The 13,089-nt window shown below is 42.2% G+C and overlaps 1 protein-coding gene across 1 annotated transcript in view; it reads left to right on the top strand.

Annotated features, from left to right (window-relative positions):
* LOC134462899 (metabotropic glutamate receptor 4-like) overlaps positions 1 to 7,630 on the top strand; it is a 190,156-nt gene extending 182,526 nt beyond the window's left edge. The window contains exons 9-10 of the mRNA XM_063216151.1: positions 833 to 1,079; positions 4,916 to 7,630. Of these exons, the coding sequence (XP_063072221.1) occupies positions 833 to 1,079; positions 4,916 to 4,965 (297 nt within the window). The 3' untranslated portion in view covers positions 4,966 to 7,630. The remainder of the gene's footprint in view (positions 1 to 832; positions 1,080 to 4,915) is intronic.
* The last annotated feature ends 5,459 nt before the right edge of the window (positions 7,631 to 13,089 follow it).

Genomic DNA, 13,089 nt, shown 5'->3' with positions numbered 1-13,089 from the left:
AGGAATTGCACATGACCTTTTTAAACAAACATTGTGGAAGAGATAATGGGCACCAGGGTGTCTGCTGCAAATGTACAAGGGTTGTTTTGAATTGTGTGAGGTTTGTGGTTTATCTATTAGCGTAGTTGTTACCACTTCTCATAGACTGGCACTACTGCAGGTGTTCCCAACCTTTTGGTTCTCATCTCATAGACTGTGTGTGTTTTCTTTTTGTCTAGTATTCGTTCACTCTTCCAACCCCTTCAAAATCCCAAACTTACATATAACTCTGCATTTTGTTTATCTGTCTTGAAAGTTAAGGCTGTGGGAGTGAGCATTTAGGTATGTCAACTGGTGTTAGATTAAAGACAGCTGACAGCTGATACATATGCAATGCTGGTGCTCTAAACATTTTCAACACAACTGATCCTGTTGTCTGTGTTTCTTCTCTCTGCTCTCTTTTCCCCCCAAACATATATTTTTTGATTTTTTTCCCATTAACACAACAACCCACAACCACCTCAAACCCAAGGCACATACACAAAAATAAATGATAAATAATAATGATAAAAAACAACTACAACAAAAACAAAAACAAAAAAAATACAATAATCATCATCATCCCCACAATTGAAAATGAACTATGACAAAACAAATTCCCATTCAAATTCCCACAATATCCCAGCCCTCTGCATCCATGTTTCTCTCTGCTCTCTTTCTCACCCAACCCCAATCCCTGAACCCCTCTCTGCCTACATCCAAACAACTACAACTGTGACAGTGACAAATGCTAACGCCAGTGTTCTTAAGACTTAACATCTCATCCCGTTGTCTGTTCTTCTTCACTCTGCAGATGTACATCCAAACCACCACGCTGACTATCTCTGTTAGCCTGAGTGCCTCCGTGTCCCTGGGGCTGCTCTACATGCCCAAGGTGTATGTGGTGCTCTTTCACCCGGAGCAGAACGTGCCCAAGCGCACACGCAGCCTGAAGGCGGTGGTGACGGCCGCCACCATGTCCAATAAGTTCAACCCCAAGGCCAGCCTGCGGCCCAACGGCGAGGCGCGCACCGAGCTCTGCCACAACCTGGAGACACAAGGTGATTCCCTCTGAGTAGCAGGCCTCCCCCACTCTTAGAGCTGAGCCGCAGGCAGAAGACAGGTAAAGCCGACGTCCTTGTGCTGAATGAATGCATCCTGCAGTGCCTTGTACTGTATGTCCGATGCATGGCAAGCCATGGCACTTGTAACCTGACACTTGCAACCTGGCACTGACATTCCCCCCCCCCCTCCTGCATGATTTTTTGTGGCCATTGTGACCTTGACTTAGCTCAGTTCACATTGCGAAGGCAATGAGATACTGTTGAATGAGTGAGCCCAGGCGAATGCCCTAGCATTCAGGAATGCACACAATGCATCAGGCATGTGGTGCTGGATACCGTGTGTAATGCTGAGGTAACAGCTTTGCTCTGGTCAGACTATTACCGGGTGAATACATTGTGATAGTACAAGGAGGATATCCTGCTACAGGTCACCAGGGGTGCATCCCAATATGTGTCCTTGCCTCCTCCACTTGTGCTTGTCTCCTCGTCCCGCCTCCTGGCCCCTCCTCCGTGGAGAAAACTATAAAGTTTCCCAGCTGTCAGCCTCGCCACAACAACTTTTGAGGGACTGTTTTTCATTCACCATCCCAATTGCAAATGAGAAAAAGACTTTACAATTGAGCTTTTGCAAGATATTGAAATATAATGCTGTTGTCAGTGATGTCATCATGACGAGAAGCAAGTGGAGGAGGCAAGTGGAGGAGGCAAGGTCACATATTGGGATGCACCCCAGGTGTTGGTCATGGGCTGAGGGAGTGCAGACTGTTTAGTAGAGTTCATTTCTGGTGCACAGTATGGCGGAGGAGCCATAAGTCAATGATCTAAATGGCCTGGAGCACTCGGGCCATTACTAAAGAGTTCCCCATAGTTATTTATCCAGCAGACACTGTTATTTTACACCTCGCTGGCTTTTGAAAATTAGCTACCCTATTTCTTCCATCCCTGGAAATTGCAGTCAATTTTGCACATCAGACAGAAGCATTAAACAATGGCCCAACACATAGAATTGTTTGAGGACTAGGGCGCCGCGGCTAAACTTACAGGGGTCTGGCTGATGGCAGGAGTGTCAGAGGCCTGCATGCTTTTAGAGAGCGTGCCTACTGGCTGTGGTCCGCTTAGGATCAGCCATGCTAGGGCTTTTTCTACTGTATACTCCATCAGGAAATCTAAAGAAGAGTTTTGATTAACCTCAACTAAATATTTTAACATCCAGTTAGAGAACAGAAATGGAAAGTTCCCCAAGCAGGTTTCAAGTTCAATAAAATCGCCCACCAGATGTGAATGCATGGTCTGCCAGGCAGTGCAGTGAGTCAGTGCCACTAAAGTAAAAGGGCATGTCCATTGTTTGTGGCTTTTCCCATTATGGCTGGAAAGTGACAAACATGCAGCGCTTCCGTGAGGATAAGGAAATCACTGTTTTGAAAAACACAGTGCCTGCTGCTGCCAATTAAACCTAGTCGGCACGGAGGCACAGTAAGCATATTTGCATAAAACGTCAAGGGAAAAAAAGGTGATCTTCAATTCCGCAAACAATCAGCCCCTTTTTGTGTTGAAGCACCCAAAATGGGAGCATGCCAGAGTTCTGTGCACAGTGCAAGTAATGAAAAAAACGGGCAAACAAATTAGTTTCCTCTCAGTAGCACCCTTGAACTCCTGGTGTCCACCATGCACTAATTTCAAACTAGTTTACCGAGCCCTCTGGTATCAGGGACCTCCAGGCTGTTACACGACTGCAGTAAATAATAAACCTAACTGGCTGAGTCAGCAAGGCACTGCCAAGGTGATTATGCAAACACGCACACCCAACCGGCTTCCAATTTTTTTTCTCCCAACGTGTCAGGGAATGTACTAGAGTCTGGGAGAAAGAGATAGACTCCACATGTAACGGAATTTGGAGTTAAACTCAGAAACAGCACAGAGACCTTCAGTAAGTTTGCTGGAGGAAGAGTGCAGGGTTGGAGATTGGGTGGGTGGGTGTGGGGTGTACAGCTTTCCCTTATATGGCAGACATTTCATGAAGTCCTTAGCAATCTCCCCAGATGTGATTACAATTGGGAAGGTGAAATGAAATGTACTTTCACCAAATCGCCGTGGTCTTCGGCCTGAAGGCTCTGGAATATATATCCTGGTGCCATTCAGTTACCTTGCCACCCACAGGTGTGCATTTCGGCTCAGCGAGACGGTTGAGTGAATGCGGTTTGATTGTCATTGACGGAGGGCGTAACGTCAAAATCTGACCAAGCCTGTAACCAAGACTTTGCCCATAATCAGTTTCCAGTTGTGACAAAACTGAGAGATTTGCTCTAATGTAGCCCACGGTGACAAAAGGGGAAATGGTGGTTGGCGGTGGGGGGAACGGGCAGAGACAGATTGGATTGCCATTGCCAATTCTCCCGGAACCGTCTATTGTTCAAAGGCAGCTCTATGCACATGAATTTTGAATAAGGCGCATTTGTCATTGCCATTGGGAACACAGAGCGCGCTGGGAAAATAAAATTCCTCGCTTGCGATTCCCCGCCAAAATACTTTTGCCTGTCAGCCACTGAGACTCATTCAGATATATCTACTGCGACTTGCAGATGTGACCAGGCGGAAAGGGGCTCCTTCTGGAGCTGAGGCTTGATTGCGGCATCAACACAGATGGGGGATGGGGGTCGTACGGGGGGTAAATTCAGAGCGTCTGTTCCTGACAGCCAGGGGGAGACATGTACCACATCTTTATTTTAAGATTTTCAAGATGCTTCTCCTCAGCCAAGGGGATTAAAAACTTCAGTGTCAGAGGCTGGTGGCATTTCATTTGGCTGGTGAGATGTGAAAGGTTCAAATGGACCATGGTTGTAGAGAATGACGCAAATGCATGGAAAGGTAATGCTGCTCTAAAGAGAACCCATCTAGGAACTCATAAGGCCAGGTGTTTTCTTTTTAGCATTGAAATGCATGCATTAAGAGCCCCTAGAGCTGCATTAGCATGTGAAAGACTGACATGGAATGGCCCTTTCATCATTAGTGGTCACCTCGCTCTGATCCTGGTATTTAGCGGGTAAGTGACTGAAATGCACAATTACGTTTTGTTTTGTTTGGTCTGCATATAAGTAGGTGCCATATTAATGGCTTCATGCATCAGTTTAACCTCTTCACAAATATGACCTCTGCCTAAATAAGCTAGTTGCCAAAATGGGCTTGATCTGTCAACAGCAGACTAATTAGCCCCAAACATTTCAAAGTGCATTAATTATGATGAAGAAAATAGACAACATAATGGTTTTAAGGCAAAGTGCAATGATAAAACACCTGCATTAACCTATTAACTGTCAATGTGAATATGAATGGCAATTTAGACCATTCCAACACGGTTTAATGAGCTTCTGTCTTTGGAAACAAATAGATTAAATTTGGATATGACCTATTCTTTGGCTGGGCGCTGGGTATTAAAACAACATGGTGACAGGTGAAAAAAAAGACAGTAAATAATGGAATGATGTCTTTTAAATGTATCCGTTCACCTATGGCATATTATATGTTAATTCACTACTTCCCATTTTGTTGCAGCAATGACATGGTTGAGTTAGGATTACTAGCATTTCATTGTCATGTTCCATTTGAAGAATTTAAATGCTAAGAAACAAATTCTTCAAATATTACACTGCTAACATTTTGCTAGGTGCACCATCAATGTGTTTGCAGTGCACCCTGTCATGTAGTAGCATGAAGACACCAATTTCCCTTGTACTTATGGTATGGCTAGTGTATGTCTGTACCCTTGTAAGTACCTGTCATTGCACTCTTTCTCCTTGCCTTGATTCTTTAACCTTCTCTTTTTTTCTCTCCTCCAGCCTTTGGTTCAAAACAGACATACATAAGCTACAGTAATCACGCACTCTAAAGGAGCAGCCCATCGTGTTCCATAGACTGAACTTACAGGGAGCAGCTCTTGATCCTTAGGCCGGGTTGAGAGTTGGAATGATCAGGTTCTCAGTGGACTTTAGTGGATGGAGAAGGAAGCAGTGTTCTCTGGAGAGTGGTGAGGAATGGCGTGTGTGGAAGCTCTGAAAGGTTGTGCAGAGGAGATGATTTCTGAGGCCTGGAAAGTGTACGTCTCAGTATAAACAGTGTCATATCAGTCTTTGTGAGTGTGAGTGACGTTTGTGTGTGTGTGAGTGTGTGTGTATGTATGCATGTATGTGTGAGTGTGTTTGTACACAGCATTTTAAAGAGCAGACTAAAAGAGAGAATCTGCTCAGGTGGGTGTCTTGATTTCCGCCCACACTGCAGGCCCTCTCCTTTTTTGTTTTGGGTGGGGAAAAAACAACTTGTGCATTATCTGGCAGAGACACAGACTTAGAATGGCGGATTCAGGGTTTATGTGTGTGCACCCCAAAGACTTTGTGGGATAAGAAATCACAGATATGTGATAATGACTATAAGTAGAGTTGGATTAAAAAAAACTCCTGACTCATTCCCCTGATGTGTGTGGACATGACTCGAGCGATCGCAACAAAACACATTTTGTCAATGTTTACAGATGTTGAGCATGTTGGTTTGAACATCCATGTGTTGTGTTGTTTAAAAAAGAAAAAAAAATCAGTGGAATGCATTCAAACTGTTGCTGTGTCGTTGCAGTGCAACTACTTGGTCCCTGGTCAATTGTTGGTGAAATGAACAATGTTGGTTAATTGATCAATTTGAGTCTGTGTGTGCTTGACTCAAGGTCACACTGTAAGTATAGGTCCTTGGTTTTGCAGTGACAACTTTGACTTCCCCTGCCTGGATTTCGCTGCTAGAAATCTTTGGCCCCGATGAACAATTACAACTTTACTATTGGACCTGAAAAGGCCTGCTGTCCATGTCATGTTCCCAGAATCGTCCAAACCTTTACCGTCCAGGCACACCTGTCCACTGCTGACACATTCCACGTACACAGTAAATGTTGTGGTGTTAATTCAACACTTATAGAGTTGATCTGACATCATTTGGACTCAAATTAACTCTCTAAGTGTTAAATGAGCACTGCAGAATTTACTGTGTAACTGTACCCCAAATAATCAAACCACTTCAGATAAGTCATGGGTTTTCCACAAGTCCTGTACAAAAATGTTTTAAAAGAAAAAAAGATTCTGAACCCATTTCACTTCTTAAGTTTCCTCATCGTCCCCTTCACTATCAACTACTTTATTCCTATACCTACAAGTACCTCCACACTTACATATGAAACAAAAAAATCATGAATACACAACAATGAAAGTGTATACAGACAACCTCATGGTGGAGTTTGTTATCTCCAACCAATTGCAGTGTCCAGAAACAAAATAAATAGCACAGCTGATGACACTGTTGCCAGTTTAAACTGCCATTTCAAGACAAGATCAGAAATTAACAAACAGGCTTAAGAAGTGCATCCCTCTCACTATTCTCATTGTTGCTGCCTGCGGTACAAGTCGATCAGCACTTGGAGCAGAAATGAACTGCACAAAAGTTATCTTGTCTTGTTGATTCTACAACTCCAAACTAATGTCCCTTGGTAAGTGATAGAAGACATGCCTCCAAGGCAGAATGCCTCTGCATTGCATTACACCTACAGTAGTACACAGCACACATATTGGCAACGGTTGGTGTAAAGCCCAGACCAGCCCAGCCCAGCACAACCCAGCCCAGCAAACCCAACCAAGCACAAGACCAGAGGCCTATGAAGGCAAAGCAAGGTAAGCACAAGAGTACAGTAGTTAATGTATGAGTCAGGCTATGTTACGTTATGATAACATGCTTCAAATGGGTCAAAAGAGACAGCTCATGAACAGCACAATGACAAAACGGTGATTGACCTCGCGAAATACCTTGCCTGGTCACACAAGTTTGTCCTTGCCAGTGACAGACTCCTCTTAAAACAACTCACAACACTCAAGACAGCTACACATACAATGGCATAAAAAAGGAAAACTGTGGTTGCTATGGTGAACACCAGTAACTTTACACTGAGTAAAAGCAAAATGGGGAGGAAAATTGGATATTCCTGTGCTTTCTACTTGGATTCAGTGGGTGAAAGTGGAGCAGTGTGATGGCAGATGACGTAGAACACGTAGGCTTACATATTTAGTGATATGGAGCCATGCATACAGGAACAGCAGCTATGTCAGTGTGCACAATGCGATTAATTAATGTGTGATGTCTGTCAGCTATTTGCTAAAATAAGAAAGGCTATTGCAATCTGAATTGAATGGTCTGTTTTATTTCTCTTTTTTAAGAAACTTGGTTTATTTGTGATGTAAATTCAAAATGACTTGCTGCTTATGTTCTCCTCCTCCATTTGTTTTTAGCTGAATATTTGTGTTGCAAAAGCAAAAACATGTTAGTGCTGACCAAAACTAAACGACGAGTTAATGTATGTTATTAAATGGATTGGTAATGTTTGCGTTTTGTCCTGACAGCTTAAAAAATAATTAAAAAAGTAAACAAAACAAAAAAAATAACAAAAGAAGAAAATATGAAGCAGTGCCTGGATATCTACTGTACGATGAACAAAAAAGTATTTGTTAAAAAGTAAAAGCAAAGTATGTGGAGCATGTTCAGTTTTTTATACAAGAACATATTTCTAATAAAAATGTTTTACAAAGCAATTTGTGCAATCCGATTGATGTTTTATTCTGTTGTTTTACTATTTTTACCAACATTGTAAATGTCATTGTATTTATGAATGTATTGTATGTTGCAGCATTGGTCATAGTCTGACACTTTAACCCAGGGGTGTCAAACTCAAATTGACTGAGGGCCAAAATCAAAATCTGGAACGAAGACACAGGCCGAACTCAACAATTATTTAAAAAAATGGACTAAAATTGTTCATGCATGCACTTCATATTGTTAAATTTCACCTACACCCTTTCCCATCATATTTGTATGTTCAAATGTGTCTGCACATCCTGTGATACAGCAAATTTAATCTTCAAGTTGTGTTACGCTATGCATTAATGGTGTATGTGGGCCAACTGTAATACACATTTGAAATTTGGCACCCGGAACTGAGTTTGACATCCCTGCTTTAACCGATGGGGAAAAGAGGAGAAGTTATGGTTATTCTGTAAGTTAATGACCAGAAATGATTAGGCCGGGTGGGGGTCTGTTATGCTGTCTAGACACTGAAACGCGTACAGTAACCTACCGGTACTGTATATTGTGTGTGGTTAGTAAGGTGCAATTCGTTAACGTGCATTCTTAACAAAAACAAACAAAAACACCATACAGACCATGGAAGACTTCAGACCTCACAGAGCACACTGGACAAAGTAAAACAGCAATTTCATACCATGGGTTCAAGTGGTAATACAGGGGTGAGAACGCATCAACACATCACACCCAATGGGCGACTATACAATGCTTTAAAAAATAAACTGAAGATGCAAAACAGGAATATTCACTGTCATGTTCCTTTTTTCAGCTCACGAAACACGGTGTTTACCATTTGTCAGTTCAACAGATGTTACTGATGCAGTACCATAGCTCATTACCATATTAGTGTGCACATCATTTTCACTCTTTCAATGACAGAAAGTGTGTTCTTTCCACATCTCCACATAGAAAAATAATGGCTGACTCTACTGGTTGCTCTTGGTGCAAACACACAGTTGCACTTTGTGTGTGTGTGTGTGTGTGTGTGTGTGTGTGTGTGTGTGTGTGTGTGTGTGTGTGTGTGTGTGTGTGTGTGTGTGTGTGTGTGTGTGTGTGTGTGTGTGTGTGTGTGTGTGTGTGTGTGTGTGTGTGTGTGTGTGTGTGTGTGTGTGTGTTTTCCTTAGGCTGGCACCATTATTAGAGCCATACTATGCCCCGAGGGACATGACTGCATAGACCAGCATATTTGCCATTGATCACACTTGACTAAGTCCTCAGCACCAGATTGAGTTCGCCACTGCTTGCCTCTCCCCTGACGCATTATTTGATGTGGCTAGTAAGTGGCTAACAGTGGAGGGTTCAGTGGAGGTCACGGATATCAATGGTTGCATTATTAAAACCTTGACAATTGTCTTTGGTGGTGGCGGGGAAGCATGCATGTCTCATGTCAGCAGGCCTCTCCAATTAGGTGGACACATTGTCCAGAACTGCTATTAGAGGCTCTCCCTTGGACCTTGACACCTGCATTCCAGGCAGAGATAATGAGGCCGGTCTCCAAAGACAGCAGACATTTGCTGCTTCAGTTGTCGTTATTATGTCCTTGGTGTCTCTGTGTGGGAATACGGCTATCAATTCTATTTTATGTTTACAGTATGAGCTTATTGCACTTATTGCATGGAATTGTCAAACATGTTTTGGTATCCTGAAGCATTCAATGTTTCTTTCACTGGAACTAAGGGGCTAAGCCCAAGTGCTGACAAACAACCTGATACACTAACTTCACCAAATTTCACACTCGTCATAAACCTTACGAAAATCGACCATGGTTTTACTGTAGTAACCATGGTTTTACTGTAGTAACCAGGGTTTCGTACTCTAAACCAACCATAGTATTGCTATGGCTTATCCATTGTTTTTTGGGGTAACCATGAAAACCGTGGTTCCTGACTAACCATGGGTAATGGTTATTCATGGTTTTCATGTTTTTTTCAGTTTTTTCATAAACCATGCTTAAAAAAACATGGGTTTCATGGTCACCCAAAAAAACATGAAAACTTGTTCACTGCCGTGGTGTAATGGTTAGGGAGTTGGACTGCAGAGTTGTAGGTCGGAATCCCACACTTACTCTCCCTACACCTCCATCTATGTCTGAAGTGCCCTTGAGAAAGGCACCTAACCCCACATTGCTCCAAGGACTGTGACCAATAAGTGCGTTGGATAAAAAAAGTGCCAGCTAAGCAGAATTTAATGAATAATTATAAAATGTGGAGTAAAACCATGGTTAATTTCATAGTTAAACCAGTCAAACCAAAAACCGTGCCGAACCATGCTAAAAAAACACATGAAATCATGGTTTACCATGGTCGATTTTCGTAAGGGAATGCAGTCCGAAAGATGTCGTTCTCCTGGCAACCCCCAAACACAGACTCATCCATCAGACAGCCAGATGGAAAAGAGTGATTCATTGCTCACAAGAACGCGTCTCCACTACTCTAGAGTCCAGTGGTCCAGTGGTCCACTCCATCCAACACTTTGCATTGTCCTTGGTGATCTATTGCTGGGCTGGAGCACTCTGCATACTGTGCTTGTGCTAATCTGAAAGTCACAGGAAGTTTGGAGCTCTGTAGCAATTGACTGTGTAGAAAAACAGTGACCTCTTTGCACTCAGCATCTGCTCAGCCCTCTCCATCAGTTTACGTCGTGGTTGAGTTGCTGTTGTTCCTAAACTCTCTCATTTTCCTATAATAAAGATGGCAGTTGACTGTATAATATTTACGGTAGGTGTTAGGAAATTTGGTAACACTTTACTTGACGCCGGTGTCATACGGATGACATCATCACACTGTTGTGACATTATTATGTCATGCGTATGACACCTGCGCCAAGTTAAGCATTATCGGAAATTTCATGACTGGATTTGTTGCACAGATGTTATTATATATGACAGTTCTACACTGGAATTCACTCAGCTTCTGAGAGTAGCCCATTCTTTCACAAATGTATACAGTAAAAACTGATTACATGCCAAGGTGTTTGATTTTATACATAAAATACATAATACATATACATAATTCAACACAGACCTAGCTACAGACTTTGAGCGACTCTGAGGGAATGCTTGTATGTGCATACAGTATGTGTCGTCCTGTCATTGTTCTGTATTGTATTGTGCTGTCATGTTTTTGGGACCCCCTCAAAAACGAGATATTATATCTCAAGGGGCTATCCCCCTAAGAACAATACATTCGAATACACCTGTGGTCAGGACAAGGGATTAGGACACCTGATTCTTCTCATTTGGATGGGTGAGCAGCGCCCCCGCGTGTAGTTGAGCAAATACTTGGTAATATAGTGTAAATGTATATTCATTTGATGGTTTCAATGTCATAGACCCTTTCTTTAGTTCCATTCATCAGGAATATATTGGTCAAAGAGACCATTGTTATGTTGATTTGCCCACGGCTCTGAAAAATGCATGTGGGGTTTGGTAATAGATTAATTGAGTGAAAGTGATTTTCTTTGAAAACCTGTGAGTGGCATTGGTGTGAAGCCAGGAATGCTAAGTGGGCGGCCATTGAAAATGATGGCAATTAGTTTTAGTTCCTCTGATAGCCTGTTTATTTAAACACTATACATATCAAATCTCTTTTAATTTCACTCTTTACTGAGCACGCAAAATTATTCCATTAAAAATATGCAATATAACGACAGGCCACCAAAAGACTCAGGTCTATGAAGTGTCAGCTTATGAAATTAAATGTCTTGTCCTGGTGTATGAACAAAACCCGGTGCAACCTCTGTGTGATAGAATGTGTGCTGACAAGGCAACATCACCAATGAATAGATTGTGAAAACTAGCCACGTCTTTAAATATACTCAAAGAGTAGAAAGGAATTGTGGCAAGAAAATTACGCAAACAACCGTTTTACACCACAATGAAACTTTAAGCAGCTACAGGTATGTCAGACACAGGGTTTCCCCCAGCACTTTACTGTTAAGACGGTCAATTTGACACACACCTATCAACTTCACTTGGTCCCCTGAAAAGAGATATATACAGTGCTGTATATACTTAGGAGATGTCATGTCATATTTTATATTATATTCACGTTTCCTTTCCAATGATGCTAGTCACGTCTAAAAAAAATCAGACGCGTCATCTCAGCTTATTCTCAGTGTTTGAAAACCAGAACAATGTATTATACTGAAAGGTGACATCTGGACAATGCTGCTCTCTCTCTCTCTCTCTCTCTCTCTCTCTCTCTCTCTCTCTCTCTCTCTCTCTCTCTGTCACACACACACACACACACACACACACACACACACACACACACACACACACACACACACACACACACACACACACACACACACACACACACACACACACACACACACACACACACACACACACAGGCTGAACGTAACCCAATACCAAGCGAGCCACACATATATTTTGTTTTCATTTTTCCAGAGGCCGGCTCCATTGAAGAGGCCAATTTCATCCTCAATGAGGTTCAAAGGGCCAGTCAGTTTATAGTGTTTTCTCAGAGAGCGATCCATAACCTCACCTCAATCCCCTATGTCTCAAGGGGTTCTCTCTCTCTCTCTCTCTCTCTCTCTCTCTCTCTCTCTCTCTCTCTCTCTCTCTCTCTCTCTCTCTCTCTCTCTCTCTCTCTCTCTCTCTCTCTCTCTCTCTCTCTCTCTCATATTTCCTAACCTAAAGAAATTATATGAAGGTTATATGCTGAACTGCAGCATATTTCATTGAAAGTCTACATAACTAGGTCATCTGAAATAGGCAATTACATAAATTATTAAAGTCAAAGATGCAATACCACTATATTGTAGAACTTGGAGGGAGGGAGGGATTTGTGACTCAATGTTGTGTGATTTGTATGTGAAATATCGTCTTGCCTCCTCTGGAAAGTAAAAGAGTCATGGATATTGAAACAGGAGTCGAGTCTACAATCCAAAGACTATCATTTTTGTTATGTCTTATATAAACAATGGGATTTACTAAGTGATTTACTCACTTCTGTGATGTGATTGGATTGTCAGTCTAGTCATCTATTAATGGGAATCACACATGCCCTTGGCTTGCGTACAGTGGCCTTTCTTACCAGACACCCAAGTTTCACAATTACACTTAATTGTTTTATTCCCACAACACAGTGTCTCAAACCAATTGCCTGCTATTAGAGCACAACAGAAAGTACCTGCAGCATGTCATAAGCATCCCAATCTTTGCAGTGAGTGAGAGCCACATACAGAGTGTACATATTTCATACTGTATGTTGCTAGGAAACACTTGCTGTTCAAAGAGCATTCCATGGTGATTATAAAGAAAACAAGGCTGTGAACGCCCCGGCAGTTAAATGGCTGGTTAAAAGCAAATGTGTGGGGA

Source organism: Engraulis encrasicolus, chromosome 14 (genome assembly GCF_034702125.1).
Source record: "Engraulis encrasicolus isolate BLACKSEA-1 chromosome 14, IST_EnEncr_1.0, whole genome shotgun sequence".
NCBI lineage: Eukaryota > Metazoa > Chordata > Actinopteri > Clupeiformes > Engraulidae > Engraulis > Engraulis encrasicolus.
This window is presented reverse-complemented; position numbering and strand designations above follow the sequence as displayed.